Raw genomic sequence first — 20666 nt, 5'->3', positions numbered from 1 at the left:
ATTTGAAGATATACTTGACATCTTTTTTTTTTTAAGATGAACTTCTAAATTATAAATTGGCACTTCATTTTACCTATTCTTATTTTTTGTTTGTAAAAATAATTTTTATATACATTACTATCGCCCAATTAATTTCAAAGATTCAATTATTATTTTCATCTAATTAGATGTATATATCGACATGCATGGATTTATTCATTTCTAAAGAAGTAGCTCAATTAAAGAAAATTAAAATAAATAAACTTACTTACCTTTTGCCTTAAAATACTTTTGTTAATCACTTATATATATATATATACACATATATATATATATATATGATTCTTCGTAAAATATGATGTTCTTTGATTTTTTATTTATGTTATATATGACATAGTCTTATAATATGAATATTTTAATTTATATTAAATAGAAGTTGTGATGAATTATTGTTAAAACAAGATAATCGAGTAACACTAGTAATTATGAAAAGTGGAAAATGTTATTAATAATTAATGATAAATTGAAGATATAATAGAATTGAAATATTCATTTTTTAAAGAGAAAATGAATCAAATCATTGGAGTAAATGTTTCTTCATTTTTTTCTTCATTTTGAAGAAAATAAACTTTTAAAGGTACAAATAAAATCAACCATTGGAGATGTTATTAGATACTTCTGTCTCAACTTATCTACACAAGAAGTCACAAACTTGCTAAAAATAAAACACATAGTATTTGGACTTAAATAAATATCACATTTTCAAATAGTTACTTATATTTGATGTATATATGTGTACGCAAATAGACAGTCCTCAATTAATTTGTCTTTCTTCTGAAATTAGCCTAAGTTATTTTGCTTATGTAAAGCTTCTAATATTAGGTAACAAGATTAAAACACAAACTGACAAAAGACAATCTTTGGAATCTAGTAGCCTATATTATTGGGGGCGCTCTCTCTTTCCAAGAGCACGAAGAGACATTTTCATTTTCCAATTTCCACGCCAAATATATACTATAAATTTATCTTCTCATATACGAAATAGTTATTTATTTAAAGTGACACAACATTTTCTACAATTGAGTATTCAAGTCAAAGATGATATAAAAGGTGATAAAATTTCAGTATATCATTATATCAACGAATCTGTTGATGTGTTTATTATTTAAAAACAGATTTAAAAAGCTAACTAATGTCAAAACCAAAGAATTTAATAAAACAATGACGATTAATTTGTTGTTGCGAGACTGATTTTAAAGCTTTTAAAAAAAATCTTAGATGGTACTTGTACAACTAAGATTAACTGAAATCTCTAATTTGACGTTTTACAATTTTATGATGTTTTAATGATTAATTAAGCCAATATATACTCAACAATCCCTTTTTTATTATTTGAGGAGCATTGGTAAAAACTAACCTTTCTTTCATGTGTTTATTACAAGCATGTCATTTCTTACGTGTCATCACCATATGATCTCTCACCTCATATTTTCAAAAATTCATTTTTTACTAGACTAATTACAAAACTTTGCCACTCATCAATAGATTATATTATAAGTTTACCGTGTATTGATAACAACATAATGAACCTTCTAATGCTTACAATGCGTTTACTTTTAAAACACTTCCATCTTCAAAAACGAAAATATTTTATTGCCATAAACGGAGTCGCTTGATTGTTATAATTCCTTATATTGCATGACTACCTAAATATATTTTAATCATGCGACTCTGTGTATGGCAATGAAATATAAGAAACTTTGCAATGCTTGATAAGTAGCCTGCACGCTATATTATGTCTGCACGCAATGAAATAATTCATCATATAGCATGACTCTAGCATGACTTCGTAGCCATTAGTCTTGCAGCTAACTGGGATCATACATAGTCGCTTGATTGTTATAATTAATGAGTATAAAGAATGTTAATATTTTGCCTTGGATAACAAACACTTAGATTTCATTATTTTCATTTAGGCTTTTAAAATCTATTCAAGTTCTTTTTATAAAGTTCTTTGTTTCTGGAATTGGTTCTTTTCATGGCAACTTCAACGATCCAATTTATCCAAAAAAGAAAAACTTCAACGATCGAATATATTATATTTTAAAAACCAGGATTGCAGTTTCAAATCTCCTCTTTTGCACGTTAACCATGTTTATCATTTCCTTATATTTCATATGCAAAATACTATTGTACATCATATTATGGCAGTTTAGTGTAAATTAGTTCGATTCAAGGCAACACTATTAATAACCTTTCCGTTTAGTTTTTCTCACTAATTCATGATTCAAATATGAATTGTCAATCACGGGATCTAATAAAAAAATTCAATCACTAAGGTTGCGTGATAAGAGGAAATTTCTATATATGGCTTTTAACGGATATGTGATCGTTGTTTATTGATACATTTTCATCACGTCAAATTTATTACGAATCAAATGTCGCACCGTTGTTGTTTCCAAAAACACATGGTGATTGTCAATTATGTCATTATGAATCGGAGAATCTTTTATGAATTGTCTTAAAACTTATAAGAAACTTTATTAGTTTCCTAATTTCCTTTGTTTTTAAATATTTAAAGTGATACTCAACAACGGTGCATGCAAATATTAGTTTCAAAATATTTTCCAATCATTGCATGATTGCAACAAATATTACCTTGATTCTGGAACTAATTTAATACACGATTACAAAAATAAGGTATTACTTGACTGAGAAAAATAAGGTTCTGCATGATTAATATATATTTCTTAACATTCAATTATGACATTTATCCCCTTACTAAAAACTTTCCAAAAATTGTAAGGAGATTGTCAATTAGCATTACTTGCGTGATAATGCATGATATTCATAAAATTCCAAATTAGGAATGTTTTCAGCTAAATATGACACTAATTCAGAATATATACATACTTATTAATATTATACGATTTTGGTAATGGAAATTTTAAGTCGAAACCGAATCATTTATTCTTTTTTTTTCATTGACACTGATTGATTTTAAATTTATTTTTGTTGACCAATATATCTGTTTGGTTCCTATAATATTCCAATGAATCCGCTGTGAATTTAAATTGTGAAAATAATTATGGCAAGTTTTGGGAATTAGTGCTAATTTGAATTACGCAAATAAAGATGGTGATTAGTAATTATTATTTACCCTATACACACGCCAATTATATATAAATACAAGGGCTTCTAGCTACATTTCCTCACCACTGTCTCCTTCTCAATACATTCTTATCACAAACATTCTTGCAAGCACAACACTCATGGCGGGCTTTAACTCCGTTGCCGATTTGCTTAATTTTTTTTTCAATCTTTACTATTAAATATAGCTTGAAAGAGCTTAAGTGTGTGGCATATGGAATTGAAGCTTAGGAGTTTGTCTTATCATAATGCTATTATAACTATTTGTATAAAAACCTTGAGTTCTTTATTAATTCAGTTTTATATTTATATCATTCCAGGATTCCACGGGTGGCATGATCGCAAGTTATATTCGAACCCAAAAAAAAATTTCTATTGCTAATGTTTCATTTTATTGCCAATGTTTCATTTTATCTTTTACTTCATAATTTATTTTTTATAAGTTTTTGCTTACTCTTAGGGATTCACTTCAACGAACTATGCTTCAAGTTAACAAAACAAACACGCAAGTTTTTTTTAAAAATCGAAGCTTAATTTATATAGACATATGCAATTTCGGTTAAACCTCTTATTCTATAAAATGTAATATTTGTTTCTATGACTTTTAACTCTCAAAATACCTATATATTTAAAGTGATAAACTATTTAAATCTAGAATGAGTTTTTTTTTGTCATCAAATATGAGTCTATATTTGATGACAAAAAAAAAAAAAAAAAAAAAATTCCGCGCATGGCGCGGGTTATCACCTAGTGTTAATTATAACATAATGCATTGTTTTTTTTTTTTTAACTGGCTTTCATATTAAAAGGAAACAGAGTACATGAGAAGCTTAAAAAAAAAACATACTAAAAAAAACATAGAGAAATTTAAAAAGAAACATAGGGAGAGGGTCACAATGACTTCGACAGCCATGGAAGTGAAACAAAGAAAATGCAGCAACAGGAGGCTACATTATCAGACTGAAGACCACAGAGCCATTAAACATGAAGCAAAGTCTGACCCACAGCTACACAAAGCCGTCGACTTATCCTTTGCCAGCTTGATGACTTCTCTAGATAACATGAAATGAGGTTTTGTAACCCCATTATGGTATCGCGCATTCCGCTCTTGCCAGATGACATAGATTGAGCCATGCCATAATTGAAGAATCGCTGCCAGCCGGGCAGGATTAGTACTGACAGAAGATAACCAGTGAAGAACTAACTCCCACTGAACAGGAGGATTAATGAAACCCAACACACCAATAGCATTCTCCCAGACTCGAACAGAGTATGGACATAGAAAGAACAAATGATCTCTTGATTCCGGGGAGTTTCCGCACAGAAGACAGCAGTTCTCCAAATCTATTCCCCAAGATACCAAGCGATCCATTGTAGGATTACGGTTCAGCATAAACAGCCAAGAGGTTATTCTATGCTTAGGTATAACAGCTTGGTTCCAAATGAATCTCGCCCAATAAACAGGAGGTCTTGCCCTCCTAATATTTTCCCATACTGCCTTAGTAGAAAACTTAGAGCAAATACGGTCCCCAACCTTCCAAATACTCATGTCTGAACCAGAAACAGGGGAAAAAGATGATAGGTAAACTTGAAGATTCACTTGTCTTTCAGACCTGGCCGGTCTTAGGATCCAAGAAGAACCTTGAGTTATTGATGAAACCAGAGAATCCCGAGGAATTCCCAAATCAGCAGGCCCCGAAAGCCCCAAATAATCTATCAGCGGACCAAAAGGTGTCCAAGGATCAAACCAGAAGAAAGTTTCCTCTCCTCTGCGCACTACAATACGCAGAAAGGGTAAAGCTATAGGTCGCAGCTTTAACAGCCTTCGAAACGTCCAAGCAATGGAGTAGTTGCGGGAGTTGAGAGACCAGAAAGAGCCTGATGAGAGGTATTTATTCCTGACCCACGCAACCCAAATAGAACCAGCACGGAAGTATAGCATCCAAATCAGTTTAATGCCAAAGACCGCGTTCCAAGAGGAAAGACTTCTGATGCCTAGACCTCCTTCATTTTTTGGGAAGCATAGAGAATCCCATGCCACTTTAGCGGAGGTCTTATCAAGATTTCCATGCCAAAGGAATGAGGAGAGCAGGCTCTGAATCAATTTTAAAACCTTTTTTGGAATACAAAAGGCAGAGGTCCAGAAGCCAATAATACCTGGAATAGTTGAAGAAAGCAGTTGCAGCCGACCAGCCATGCTTAGATGTCGATTCATCCAACAATTTAGTTTCCTTCTAACTTGAGCAAGCAGCGAATCACAATCTCTGACTGATAATTTCTTGGAGCAGAGAGGTAAACCGAGATACCTCACCGGAAGGGGTAGGGAACGAAGTTTGAACCGGTTAAGGATATTCGACTGAACTTGATCAGCAAGACCAGAGGAGAACATCGAAGTCTTAGCCATATTAACTTCAAGACCTGAGAATTTTTCAAACTGGGACAGAACTGTAAAAATCCCTGCTAGAGAAGTTTCTGTACCTTCAAGAAAAATCAGTAAGTCATCTGCGAATGCTAGATGCGTAAGCTTGACGCCTGCGCAACCCGGATGATAGGAAAAAATCCCATCCTCTGCTCCTCGATTCAGCATATATGATAGAACATTCATGACAACCGCAAACAGCAGAGGAGAGATTGGATCACCTTGTCTCAAACCGGTTTTTCCTCTGAAATACCCATCAGTAATGCCATTGATGCTCAGAGAGAAGGAGGGAGTAGTGATGCAAGCCCGAACACAAGCAACAAAATCAGGAGGGAACTGCATAACGTTGAGAGTTGCAAGAAGAAAATCCCAGAGAACAGAATCAAATGCTTTTGAAATATCAACTTTCAGCGTAATTCTCGGTGACCGGTTCTTCTTATGATATCCATTAACCACCTCGGATGCGAGCAAAACGTTCTCAAGCAGCAATCTGTTCTTGATGAAACCCGTTTGATTCGGCAGAATTAAATCAGGGAGCACATTCTTCAGCCTATCAGCCAAGATACGAGAGATGACCTTATATAAGGTATTCAAACAGGAAATGGGTCTATAATCCTGGATATTCTCTGCTCCTGGTCTTTTAGGGATCAAGATAAGAGAAGTGGAATTGAGTGCCGCAGGCATGAACTTATAGATGAAGAAATCCAAAACCGTAGAGCAAACTTCTTCTCCCATAAAACTCCACGTGGATCTGAAAAATTCAGCTGTTAGTCCATCAGGTCCCGGCGTGCGGTTAAGAGAGAGCTTGAACAGCGTAGATTTGATCACTTCCACTGAAACTGGAACAGAGAGATATGCTTTATGATTCCCAGAACAGACAGCTGAGACAACCCGGGAGAGATAATTAGGCAAGAAGAGACAAAAAGATCCCCGCAGCGTACAAAGAACACCAGCAAAATGAGCCGCAGCAATCTGATGTACTTCTTTAAGAGATTGTGATCGCGAACCATCCCCCCGTAGAAGATAAGAAATACCATTAGAAGAATTCCTGACTAAGGTAATTGTATGGAAGAAATGGGTATTCAAGTCTCCAGCCTCCAGCCATTTGATACGAGATCGTTGACGAAAAAACATTTCTTCCGCTAGCCGCAAGAACATCCAAGTTTCCCGGGATTGTTTTTCTAACGCAATATTATCTTCAGAAGGCAAATTAAGAGCTTGAATCTGATGTGAATCCAGAACTGCCTTCGCCTCTTGCACTCTTCTCTCAATTTGGCTAAAATTCTCCTTACAAAGAGTCTTTATAGGAGACTTGAGTTGCTTGAGTCTGTAACACAGAGAAGTCAGGTTCTTAGCAGGGGCTCCAAACTGAATCCAACAATCCTTGATGGTAGGAACAAAGGATGGCAGATTAGCTAGATAACTCGGAAACATGAAAGCACGGCTCCCAAACTCAGGCCTGGTGGAGGTAAGCCGAATATGACACGGGGTATGATCAGAAAACTCCGGCGGTTCAAAAGAGCAAAACCCTTTAGGATAAGACAGCTGCCACCGATCATTGACTAGGCATCTATCGATCTTCTTGCCTATAGGATCAGACGGACGGTGATTTGACCAAGTGAAACGAGGACCCTGCGATGCAAGATCAAAGACACCAATATCCGATAAGCAAGAGGCAAACTCACGCATGGCTCTAGTAGAAGTGATAATGGCCGGGTTAGACGACTCCCGCGGTTCAAGAATTTCATTAAAATCTCCACAGACCATCCAAGGGTGAGAAGATAAATCAAAAGCAATAGCAGTATCCCTCAGAGAAATCCATAACTGCCTGCGATCTTCTAGTTCGTTAGAAGCATAAACTGCGGTATAGTAAAAAGGTAGAGATTCAGGGGGCGAGACTTTAACAGTAACTGATTGAGAATCCGCAAACAAAAGTTGCACCTTGATAGGATCTTTATACAGAAACCATATCTTACCAAGATCAGAGTACTGATAATTAGCTATAAGCTTCCAGTCCGGCCCCAACACCGAAAGAATAAACATACTATTAGCCTCGCTAACATGCGTTTCCAAAAGAGCACCAAAGCAAATTCTCCTTTTATTAATCCACGAAGACAGAGGTCTATGCTTCGAAAAATCATTGATGCCTCGCACGTTCCAAAAAAATGTATCTGACATATATATAATTATTGGGGTTTGCAACCCCCTAAAGCGAGGGGAGGCGAACCACCAGATTTTGGGGACCTTCTAGCAAGCTTTCTCTTCTTATTCCTCTCGGTCTTAGAAAGAGTCGGAGGGGAATAAGATTGCTTACTCACTGGAGTGGAGACCACTAAAGAGAGGTTTTTATCATCCTTCAAAGCAGGAGGTGGATCAACTTCTTGGTCGAGAATAGCAAAAGGATTCGCAGAGACCACTGCAAAATTTTCTTGATTTCCATCCACCACAGACTTAATTGGAACTGCATTCACTGCTGGCATGAATGGAGCCTCCGATTGAGTAGTTTCTAAGACAGAAACCGGCTGGCTCGAAACAACAGTAGGTACAAGAGATTGGACAGGCTCATCCACTGCTTGGGTATTTTCCAGAGGAGAAATTACCAGTGTAGATACCGGTGCCACCTCTTGGGCAATAGGTTGAGGAGGCAAAGAGGACAGATTCTCAACTGGATGGGAAACAGAGCTAGAGGGTTCCAGATTTGCAGCTTCTGTAGTTGTACCCGAGGAATGCTCCAAATCAGCAAGAACAGATTTCATACAGGTTTTAACAGGCACAGATTGCTCTTGTATGGGAGGTTCCTTAGAATGTTGCGTACCAGAAACATGATCTTTAGTTTTATCCTTAGCTTTCCAAGAGGCCTTATGGGACTTAGAGGATTTCTTGCCTCCAACCTTGTCGTGGTCCAAAGGATGGGACTTGCGAGTAGGACAAAAATTAGCTTTATGCCCAATCTCGCTGCAAACCGGACATAGAGGAGGAAGCCAAGGGTATGTGACCTCTAGAACATCCACCAATCCATTTTCTCTTTCGATCTCTACAATGATAGGTAGTTTGATAGTCAAGTCGACAATGACTTTGACATCCACTGAAGAGACACTCGAGAATGGCTTTGCATCAACAATTTTTCCCAAAGGCTTTGAGATAATTTCCAGGCCTTCGTCAGTGAGGAGATCAAAGGGAACCTTGTTAAGAGTAGCCCAGATCGGAGCACGTTGCAGGGAAGGAGGATCTATACTGAAGGAAGCTTTCCATTCAGTTACAAAGAAGGGAGAGTCTCCAACCCTCCACAATTCATGCTGAAGAATCCGTTGTCTAAGAGAAACGGATGGGATATAGAACAGAAAAGCACTCTTCGAGAGATTGTGAATCGTTACTCTTCTATCTTTTCCCCATAGATAGTTTAGGACTCCCCAAATCTTTCCATATGAAGGGGCATTACCATAGAAAATACCAACAATGTAATCAGAGTGAGCCTTAGCACCTCTTTCAAACACGGCATTTGGAACCTTTACCCTCGGTACACCTTCCTCAGTACGAGTTACGGGGATAGATGATTTTGGGAATTGTCTTGCAGCTTTAGCTCTGCTAAGCCAGTTGAACTCAGAACCTTGAGTAGGAGAGCCCTCAGATGGAACATCTCCAGAGGGACTGGAGGATGAGCCAGGTTTGTCTGCAGAGGAGACTACAGGAGCCGACAGATTGTTAACCAAAGCATCTTCCGGGGCAGAAGAACTTGGAGGAGGAACCACAAGTGTTGGTGAGGCACCAGACACAACAGGCAAGGAAGCAATTTTGTTGGCAACTGGTGAGGCTTCCGTCATAATCGAATCCTTGATGACTTGAGAAGAATAGACCATCGAAACGTCAGAAACAGCAGGAGGATGAAGGAACAGAAGATCGGGAGGGACTGGAGGCACCAGTGGTGGCTCCGACGATCCGGCCATCGAAGAGTAACAGAGGTCAACGACGGCGATTAGGGATTTTGACTTTCACGTTTTCAGAGAGAGAAAACCTCCTTGAAAATGGTACTTAACCTAGGTTCAAGGAGGTTTATTAGACAATTATCAATAAACGATATTTCATATTTTTTTTTTAAATCAACATCAGAATCGTGTTGTCTAAAATTTATTGTAGTATATTGTTTAACAAAGATGAAAAAATAATGTTAAAACATTTCAAAGGTATGTTTGAGTATTCATATTCTTATATATATACACTATTTTCACAATTCTATTTATAATGTATCTCCAACATCTCCTGCAGAAGTTGAGATAGGTAATATAAAATAAATTTACAAGAGTAGATGTGTGTGTATATATCTGAATTTCAAGTATAACAATAGCGCTTAATTTCAAAAAGTATTTAACCTTATCTCTTATTGACGCAAAATGTATTTAATAAAACGGATTTTAATGTTTTAACAAGTGATGGAAGTTGAGTGCTGAAACATGCCCCATTTTATGTCTTGATAATAACATACCACATATTTTATATATGCGCTATGCATTTGTCCGTATTCATATTTGCGTTGCTTGAGATCCAAATCAACAGACTATTTCTTGTGCAATCACATATACAGTATATTAAAAGATGATGGATTATATTATTGATTGGACTTTCATAATATATAGTAGTAAGAAAACGATAACTGGGTTATGCTAATTTAATTTATGGCCGTTTATGGGTCTGTATAAATATTATAAAACACCAGATAATGGTAACGTGTGCTGTAATGTTTATAGGATATTGTTCGATTTGTTATTTATTAGAATCTGGAATTTCAAGCCAGATAGCAGGAGAATGACATACAAGTGGTAACAGTAAAGCTAACACGGAAATACCCCGTGAGGGATAAGTCCACAAGCCTTATAATTCGACTTAACTGATAGTTAAGTGTTTGATTGTTTTTTTTTCTTTGTTTGTTAGCGTTAACTCGTTAGATAACCGTTTTGCAAATAAGAACCGAACGGTGCTAAGTAGTAAAATACTCTAATTTCAACTACGTTTGGACAATATTAACAAATTATGTGAGCCAGGCTGACATAATAAACAACATAAACAAAGGTAATAGGTATCATATATATAAGGAAAGCTATGTAAAACCAACAACGAGAAAGGCAAGCCGATATAGCAGCGATCATGAGTAGGGATGAGTAAAATATCCTTATATTTTGATTCGATTCATTATCCGTTTCGATTCGAATAGAAAAATTCAGATATTTGTAACTCATCGAAGTAAACAAATACTAATATGCAATATCCATAAAAACAAAACAAATCACAAATACTAATATATTTAGGAGCGGGTATATGATCCTCGTTATATACATATATACATATATTTTAAAAAATCATATATATAACTTAAATAAATATTATATTTTATATAAATTTTACAATATTTTTATTTATTAAATTTATTGTGTTAGTTTAGAATTTTAAAAACTAATATTTTTATTTTATAATAAAATATTATTTTTATATAGTTTTTCATTTTTTGTACGGATCAAATCGGATATCCGGTTACAAATCTAAAATTTGTCGGATATTTGATTGATCGAATCAGATCGGTTAATTGAGTATTAGAACGAATCAGATCGGATTACCAATACTTCCAAAAATCCGGATATTCGAAGTGGTCACCCCTAATCATGAGTTAGATAGCCGATAAAATAAAATAAAGACAAAGTTGTATAAAATCAACATACCATGTTGGGTTGAAACTTTTTCATGGAGAAAAAAATTGATACTTTTGCATGTTGGGTTGAAACTTTTGCATGGTGTTACGTTCTGATATGAAATATGAAGGTCTTTCTCATACATCTATTAATCCATATAGCTTAAGGGGGCTTTGATCAGATCTGAATAAATCATCATATGTCCAAAGGTAAAAAACAAACAAACAAAACAAAGAACGAGCTCGAGAATCAAGAACATAGAGATATTGAATGAATTTGATTAAAATGAGAATATCGAATAAATAAGTTAGAATAAGTACCCCCACTAACCAAAATAAATAGAATTTTTGCATCAAACCTACTTTTATCTTTAAAAAAAATCTAATGTTCAAACTTTCAAAGAAAGCTACTTATCTCACGATCGCTAATTTTCACATCAACCAACCATTTAAGTAATGGAATCTTTCTAAAAGAGAGAAAAATAACAAGTTGATAATAGATTAATAGATGGTGACTACGACCTATTTGTTTTTTTTTTAATCACAACAGATGTAGTACATCTGGTGATTAACAATCTAGTTATTTTCTTAATAACAGATATATCTTTGTTTTTCTTGTAACAAGGTGAAATCTAGTTGTCCTAAATATATCACTTACAACAAGAGTAATACATATTGGGATTGAAACTTACTAATAATAGGCTATACTCGAACTTATTTTTGGCAATCCTCAATACAAAAAGAATATGATGCGCTTCATGATCTGCCGGTATATATATTTAGGTGACTCCCATATAATTGTTCAAGTCTTATCAACTTCTGCAATGGTCGACCGTTCTCCTCATACGGACATTAACGTCTTCCAATCGATGGCTCGACTTCTAAAGTAGCGTTTACATCTCATTCTTCCCATGGCAAAAGTAAACGGGATAATGTTACTAAGATATAATAAAAAATATATATATTATAAAGAGAGATGGATTCACAAAGGCAACAAAAACCAAGTCCTGATAAAGAAACCAGGTAAATTTAAAAAAAAATTAAAGTGGACAAAACTAAAAACTAATATACGGCCGCACGCATTTGATGACCAACTTTATTTATTTTTAAGTTATTTATTATATTATTACAAAATAAACTTAATAAATACAGATAATTCTAAAATCGATCATTTCCACTGTTCTTTATACGAACGCGCAACCAAAGGCAGCGGACGAGAAAATACAGTGCGACAGAAGCAAATTAAACGGTACGAAAAATTGAAGTGGAAAATTGAAGTCGTCGGGAGTAAACTGCCAGAAGAACAAAAGATGAAATTTAGTTGTCGCTAAATACTCAGCGTTCTTTTTACTCCCATGTCATTGCCGCGACGTCAAGAAAACATGCTGGATTTGTTACATGAGTGATGTAGTTGACTTTTTTACCGTGATGATAGATTAAATTTCAGTCGCCCAGCTGGTCGCCACGTTCACAAAAAGAACATAGTTATTATATTTATTTTATGATGATTCATATTTAACTTCAGCATCTAAACCCTATATAGATCAACAGATGATGGTTTTATTTGCATTACGACGAAAATACCAAAAACTGGACCAAAAAATTAGTTGGATCACATTTCAATATGGTTCGACCGGATCAAATCTAAACTATAAAAAACAGCCTAATGCCAAAGGAATATCCCATCAGTAATCGGTTAGAAATGGGTAATTCTGACAAAGTACCCCAAAAATTGTATGTCAGTACTAATCGTCAGGAAAAAAATCTGTTGAAATTTCGTTAGATGCCTATGCTAGAATATCATCGTTAATTGGTTGGGTATTTTCCGGGAAACTACGGACCACCTTGTTCTGTTGGTAATAACGACGATGTAAATTTGTTGGTATTTTCTGTCCAGCAATCCAACCAATTTCCATCAGAAAATTTGGAATTATCGAGGATACGTTTCTATCGGTAAGTTAGAGATTACCGACGAACTGAATCCATTTAACATTATAAACCATTAACTACAAATCGTTAGTGTATGTCATCTTCCGTTACGGAGGGTGACATATGTTTAATGCAATTGAAGTTGAATGTTTTATTTGTCTAATTTATAGTGGAAGGATTGTTTCACGATAAATCTTTAGTCGAAGAGTTGTTTCGCTATATTTTTTAGTTGAGGGATTTTATTCTCCTTTTCAATGAACAGTTAGGTTAATTAAAAAAATAAATGCGAGGGAAAAAACTCATTTTGTATCTACTTTATATATATATTTGATCGTTAAGATGTATCTATCAACACTATATAATCCAAGCAGATATGTATCACGAATACACATCTACCACAATTATAATTATATTCGCTAATCATAAAATTTTCAAAAAAAAATGTTTTAATAGAAACAAAAAATGAAAATATAAAACTAAAAAAACTCGGCCCGAGTGGAACAAGGCATTACTTTGGTATGAAAATAGAGTTTTTAAATCTTTTTAAGGATGATAAAAGAGGTGTATATAGTTTAAATTTTATCAAAGGAGAAAGATTTTGGGAACTTCGTTCAAGGAACAAATTCACTATATCATTTTGAAATTGGCTAGCTAGTGTATTTATATATTTTCCCTTCCCTAATTTACGTCTCAAATATGAACTATATGTATAATTCTTAGCAATAATTTAAAATAGTTTTAAAAATTTTAAAATATATAAAGGTCAAGTTTCTATTCTAGGACAAAGTTCCCAAGATTCGGGAACCAATATTTTAATGTCTCAGGTGGTTGAACAAATATAAGCAGACGAACTTATCGAAACACAAACGAAGGATATATATCATTGCAGTCCACATTTCCAAACTATATTCCCTTTCCCACTATAGTTTTTTTTATAATATCTATTTAGTTTTCGGCTCATTTACAGATAATAACTTTTGACAACCAGGACATTAACAAATTAAGAAGAAAAAAAAAATAAAGAACCGTACTTGAAAAAATTGTTTTTTAAATTATTCCCTTTAAAAGTCAAATGATTTTTCATTTTCTAGTGTAATTTGTTGTCTGGTACATCCATGTTAAGTCTTTTATATGATTATTATGGTGGTAGTACAAGTTTTCTGAATCTACTTTAAATAAATAGAAGAAGATGCTGAGCTTCATTCACGTCCAGATATATAAATTTCTAAGGCAACAATTAATTAATTAATTATTATTTTAAGAATCTCTCTCTCTCTCTCTCTACTGCAACTCGAAATCGTGATCGTACGTCCGGCCACCGAGATGATTCCATCTGTTTAGTGCGTCTTCGTGCCTATAAAACCTTTTCTCTCTCGTTCCCTTCACTCATCTCAATCTCGATTTCTTTACTCTCGAAGATGAAATTTTCAGTCTTTCCCAGAAATTGAGCATCCTCTGTTGCTGAATTGCTCGGATCGTTGCGAAATTAGGGGTTTTTGATTGGTTTATTTGTAACCTAGAAAGTATCGATTTTGCTAATTCCCCAACTCTCGACGATGAAATTTTCGATCTTTCCCAGAAATTGAGTGTTCTCTGTTGCTGAATTGCTCGAATTGCTGCGAAATTAGGGTTTTTGATTGAGCTGATTGTAACCTAGAAAGTATCGATTTTGGGGGTTTTTAGCGATGGAAGACGGCGAGCTTGAAGTGTTTTCAAGCAACGGTTCGATAGATAGTTTCTTCGATGGGCTTTTAATGGACTCTCATCATCATCAACAAGGTGCTTGTACCCACACTCACACGTGTAACAACTCCACGGGAACAGAGCCGCACGCTCACACTTGCTTCCACGTCCACACCAAGATTCTCCCTGAGGACAGCGACGAGAAAGTCTCCACGGATGATACAGCTGAGTCTTGTGGCAAGAACGGTGAAAAGAGGCCTTTGGGGAACAGAGAAGCCGTTAGGAAGTATAGAGAGAAGAAGAAGGCTAAAGCTGCTTCCTTGGAGGACGAGTGTTCGAGGCTCAGGGGGTTGAACCAGCAGCTTGTGAAGAGGCTGCAGAGTCAGGGTGCCTTGGAAAGTGAAGTCTCGAGGCTTAAGTGTTTGCTTGTGGATTTGAGAGGGAGGATTGATGGGGAGATTGGGTCTTTTCCTTATCAGAAACCGAATATTCCTTCCTTCTCCCACTTGGTGAATCCTTGTAACGTGCAGTGTGAGGATGAGGTTTATTGCCTTGGGGATGGGTTTGGAGTGGGGAATAATAGGCAAGAAGGTGGTGGTGATTTTGACCAGCTTCAATGCATGACTGATCAGAACTTAAACGGTTCATTCAACAGTGCCAATGTATCTGCCTCTAATAAGAGAAAAGGTGGGGTTTAGATCTTGCCTCAGTTGCTTCGTAGAGTTAGTATGAGCTCACTCGTGGTTTTGTAATGTTCATTATAGGTGGGCATCGTGGACCGAAAGCAGCTTGAAGCAATCATCAAGCTTGTACCATCTATTTTACACCAGGATAGATATTGTATTTCCAAATAAGTTTGTAGAGTTCAGCTGCTGCATCAGCTTCACTCAGGTTCCTCTTTTGTTTCCTTTTTTTCTTTTTTGAAACTATTTTCCTTCCATTGTATTATTGTTGTTGAGTGTGCCGTACCAAATGAGATTATTTGTTAATATAAAGTCAAATCTTTCCGTGTGTGTTCTTGTCATTTATTTGTTTTCATGCTTGAGTAGCTTCTTTCTAAGTTTGTATAGAAGAAGCTGCTTGAGAATGATCTCTGTGTATGTATGACTTGTAGCAATTGTTTTGACCCAATGAATGACAGTACTAAGGTGTTGGTGTTTTCTTGGTGTTCCGAGTGAGATCTCTGAATAGGTAAGTTGCAAAAGATTTACTTCCTGAGATAACATACCTTGCATACACTTAAAAACAGCTAATTCTATTATGAGTTCTTGAAAACTTTTCAAAAAAATGTTTTAATAGAAAAAAAAATGAAAATGTAAAACTTAAAAAACTCGGCCCGGATGGAACAAGGTATTACTTTGGTGTGAAAATGGAGTTCTTACATCTTTTAAAGTATGATGATAAAAGAGGTGTATATAGCGGTGAGCAGGGTATCCGATCAAAAAGTCAACGGGATTTATTATGAAGAACAGTGAAAGATGGAAATTATTTATGTTCTACCTGCATCAGAGAAAGATGGAATTGATAAACAGCTCTGATTCGGGTGAACTTTATACATCAAAATCGCCTATGCGAAAAAAGATATTGCCAAAGCAAAACAAAAAAATTGATCCAAACACAAAAACAAAAGAACTTGATTTCAATCCTCCTGAAAAATGTTTATTGGAGAACAAGGGTGAAAGAGATTTTCTCTCTAAAGAAAGAGAGAGAATCCTTTGTTTCTTGTCTTTCCTAATTTATGTATCAAATATGAATTATATGTTTAATTTTTAGTAATAATATAAAATAGTTTTACAAAATTTAAATATATTAAGGTCAAGTTTTCTATTCTAGGAAAAAGTTCCGAGGATTCGGGAACTAATATTTTAATGTCTCAGGTGGTAGAACAAATATAAGCGGAAGAACTTATCGAAACACCAAAGAAGAATATATATCATTGCAGTCCACATTTCAAAATTATAATCCCTTTCCCACTATACATGTTTTATAGTTTTTTTTATAAAATCTATTTAGTCTTCGGCTTATTTACAGATAACAAATTTTGACAACCATGACATTAACAAATTAAGAAGAAAAAACAAATAAAGGACCGTACTTGAGAAAAATTAGCTGTTTTCATGCTTGAGTAGCTTCTTTCTAAGTTTGTGTAGAAGAAGCTGATTGACAATTGTATGCGCATGACTAGTAGCAATTGTTTTGACTATTGAATGACAGTTTTAAGGTGTTGGTGTGGTGTTGTCTTGGTGTTCCGAGTGAGATCTTTGAACAGGTGAGTTGCAAGAGATTCACTTCCTGAGATATCTTACCTTACATGCATTTAAAAAAAATCACTCATCGAATACAAAAGACTTGAATCATTTCTGGTTTTATTGCTTTGTTGTGCATTTTGGTCGCCTGCATCATCATGGTTGTAGATGCTTTCTGCCATCTGCCAAGCCTGATGGCCGTTGTCTCCAGCAACGCTTGAGATGACCCAAGGCTCGTCGTCCCTTGTTCCAAGCAAAGTCTGATATATATTGGCCTTCTGGCCACCATGAAATAAAAGCAGTTCAAATGGACCATCTTTAAAATTAAAGGCTGAAAATTAAAACTGTAGTGGACTATTAGCTGGGAGGGCCAACTTGGGCAGTTGGGCTCTTCCATGGAGGCCACAAAGCCACTATATCAGACTTTTAACTATAGTTGAAAATGAATTTAAGTACTTTAGGCAATAGTATCTTTCTTTCATAATAGTAATACAACTTGTTTTCTAGACTACTAATTCTAGTAATTTAGGCATTCAACCTGGTAATAAGTATTTTCTATCCAGTTATTTCTTTTATACATTAGATATAATATAAATTGGGAATTTTAATAGTAGTTGAATTTTTCATTGTAAAAATTGAACTACTATTTTTTTTTAAAACCACAGCTTAACAAACAATGCAGCTGATACGAAATTCATTTGTGGACGCTTACACCTGTTAACATGTGCAGGCAGACCAATCATACCTAAACTGATGACAAAACACTTCCAAGAAAATTCAGTGGCTAACGTCCCATAATGATAATTTCCTTTTAGCAAAGAACACACTACATTAATTCCTATCAAAAACTAACCTTTGTGACAATTGGCGACATGTATCCATGTTAACAATGAGATGCTGGTTTAGTGACCACTAAACTAATAATTAGACTTCAACATGGCTAATTATTAAATAGGCACCGCAATCTACCGAATTTAATATCTGTTCATAGTAGTCATATACTATTAATCACCATGGCTGATTACAGCATAACCATAATTTTTCGTACTACTCAATTCCACCGAATTATATTACGTCCAAGAGGAACGAAGTATAGGCTTTCTTAATTCTTCTAGTCCGACAAAATTACTATTTGCATTTCTTTTAATAATGTTATAAAGTAATGCAACTTATTGTCGTATCATCTTTTGGACACTATTATCTCGCAAATCAAATTAGTTGTTCCTACTATTTATTTGGTAAATTAAATTAGTCGAAGGATTCCAGTGACATATACATATATATGTCATAATTTTTACTTCAAGATATTAATCGTTCAAAAGATAAAACGAAACATGCATAACCATTTTAACAACATGTAATTTACATCACAAAAATTAGTTCAAAACAAAATGTAATTTACATTATTTTCTCGGCCTTGACTCTTAAGATATTACATACCAACATGAATAAACAAACAAACAAAATACAATTTTCGGAAACACATCAACACAAACAAAACAAAATCACATAACCACGCAACCTGAGGCGTTCTCATCGCTAAACGCCGTCGTATAACGAACTTCAGTGGAGCTAGCACGTGCGAGCCGCGACACATGTGGATCATACTCGGTGTTCCTAACGTACCCAACAGGAGCTCTATTGTCGTAGACACCAGAGGCATAAGGATGAGCGACAACGTCGTAAGGAACGTAAGGGTATAGCTCGGCTCTTTTGCCGGTCCTGTGAATGATCCGAGCTACCACTTTGTTAGGCTCAACGTAACCAACCACTGTCACTTTCTGAGCATTAGGCTCGATCGTTACATCTCTCACTCCTTTCATTCCTTCTAATGCTCTTCTCACTTTCCTCTCGCATCCTTCACAATCTATCAAAACCCTCACGTCCACCGTCTAGTAATTTCATCATCATATATTAAAAAAGATGTGATTATGTAAAACGTAAAACTATATATGTGTTGAGTTTATTTACCTGTAGACTTCTGTGTCTCTTGGAGTCGCCATTAGAGCAATCAAAGTATTCAGAGACGTGATCAAGGACACCCATTTTTCTTCTTAATTTTCTGATTTCTCTTTTGAGTTGAGAGAAAATAGATATAGACTTTCAAGTTTGGAGGTATATGATATGATTCTTTTTTTTTCTGGTATTATTCAACAAAAACATGAGTTTTAAATCTTGAAAATACCACCTACCAAACTCTATAAGTAGTTTTCGACCATATATCTATATGTGATGATATTTTGTATCAACTCTAGTAACTTGGGTGTTAGTTTGACTACCGAACAACAAGAAAAGCCAATACTGATATATAATTCATGATGTCCATAAATTTTGATATAAAAAGGAGTCTAATCTATTTATGTCGCTTTTGTTACATATGCACCTCCATTATGGCAATAATTAAAAATGACAGATAGCTGAAATAGACATTTGCAATATAATACATGCTTGTCATTGGTCTATAAGTATTTTAAGAATATTTCCTTTCGCAATTATTTCAAAGCTGACTAAACACATAGATAATTGACAATTAGTTTTTGGACTTGAAGTTGGTATCTCTTAAGATGGAGGACTGCTCGTGTTGCGTAATGGCTAACCATTCTTGACATGTTTATGCACAAACAAAAATATCTTTCAACATCATATAGTGTGTTATGGTTTTAAAATTGATAACTCTAGTTAAAGTCTCTAAGAGAACATTGTTTTTGCTTTCCTTCTAGCTAGCTACTGCAGACAAGACTTTATGAAAGCCACATCTCATTTTGAATAATCTTTTTTTACAATTTATAAATTTGTAGAGCAGTTATTAAACGTGATGCAATCTCTACTCTGATAATCAATATAATCAAACAGTTGAAAATAATGATTAATGGATTTATACATAGTTTATTTAAAATAGGCAAATAATGTACAATTTTTTTTATTTGCGGGGCAATCATCCATATACGATATAGCTAATTCACTAGCTTATGGGGAGAGCTTTCATATCACTTTTAAAATAGCAAAACTGTATCATAGTGTGAACAAGATACGTGATGATTTAAAAAAAAATTGTCATGACAAAGATTCATATAATCCTCTGAAGTCTACTAGAAACCTAACTTTAGCTGGGTAAAAACTCATTAATTTTTATATTGATTATTCGTGCTAGTCTATGTCAATAATTTTCGTAATAATTTGTGTTAGACCATGATTAATCCGAGTTTTTAGGGTGGGATTCTTAGTTTCGGTTAAGAATCGTTTCTTAGCTTTTAACTAAAAAAAGCTAATAACCATCTCTTAGATAATAAATATAATGGTTCTTAGCCGAAAACTGTAAAAAGAAAAAACAAAAACAAAAAAATGTCAAATCATTAGTTAAGAACTTCAAATTAATAATTTGGATTAATCATGCTCTTACTATGCGAAAGGCAACAAAACTAACGGTTCCCTCAGAAAAGGAAAAATAGAAATCATGGGTCCGTTGTTCTTAAAAAAGAAATCATGGGTCCTTGTAAGTGAACTTACTAGGACTCTATCCGCCAATTGTATTTTCTTTCTTGAAGGCCCACTAGGATCTTAGTTACGGTCCATATCAAAGTTA

General features: G+C 34.7%; 2 protein-coding genes across 2 annotated transcripts; one reads left to right on the top strand and one right to left on the bottom strand.

Moving 5' to 3' along the window:
- Positions 1-14414: 14414 nt before the first annotated feature.
- Positions 14415-15854, top strand: LOC103832273 (basic leucine zipper 19). The gene is made up of 2 exons (XM_009108269.3): positions 14415-15524; positions 15602-15854. Exons 1-2 carry the CDS (start codon positions 14840-14842, stop codon positions 15628-15630), a joined length of 714 nt encoding a protein of 237 aa, XP_009106517.1. The 5' UTR covers positions 14415-14839; the 3' UTR covers positions 15631-15854.
- Positions 15855-18403: 2549 nt separating this feature from the next.
- On the bottom strand, positions 18404-20666 carry LOC103832178 (heavy metal-associated isoprenylated plant protein 25). The gene is made up of 2 exons (XM_009108177.3): positions 19055-20666; positions 18404-18975 (listed from the first exon to the last, which is right to left on the bottom strand). Exons 1-2 carry the CDS (start codon positions 19127-19129, stop codon positions 18589-18591), a joined length of 462 nt encoding a protein of 153 aa, XP_009106425.1. The 5' UTR covers positions 19130-20666; the 3' UTR covers positions 18404-18588.

The sequence above is a fragment of the Brassica rapa genome, chromosome A01, assembly GCF_000309985.2.
Source record: "Brassica rapa cultivar Chiifu-401-42 chromosome A01, CAAS_Brap_v3.01, whole genome shotgun sequence".
Lineage (NCBI taxonomy): Eukaryota > Viridiplantae > Streptophyta > Magnoliopsida > Brassicales > Brassicaceae > Brassica > Brassica rapa.
Note: the sequence above shows the minus strand (reverse complement) of the source record. Positions and strands in the feature narration are given on the sequence as shown.

What these genes read in the sequence shown, in the direction of transcription:
- LOC103832273 (XM_009108269.3), top strand. Translation starts at nt 14,840, where the DNA reads ATGGAAGACGGCGAGCTTGAAGTGTTTTCAAGCAACGGTTCGATAGAT. An exon ending in TGCCTCTAATAAGAGAAAAG is followed by an intron (nt 15,525 to 15,601) that starts GTGGGGTTTAGA and finishes TGTTCATTATAG; the next exon opens with GTGGGCATCGTGGACCGAAA.
- LOC103832178 (XM_009108177.3), bottom strand. Translation starts at nt 19,129, where the DNA reads ATGGGTGTCCTTGATCACGTCTCTGAATACTTTGATTGCTCTAATGGC. An exon ending in AGAGACACAGAAGTCTACAG is followed by an intron (nt 18,976 to 19,054) that starts GTAAATAAACTC and finishes TGAAATTACTAG; the next exon opens with ACGGTGGACGTGAGGGTTTT.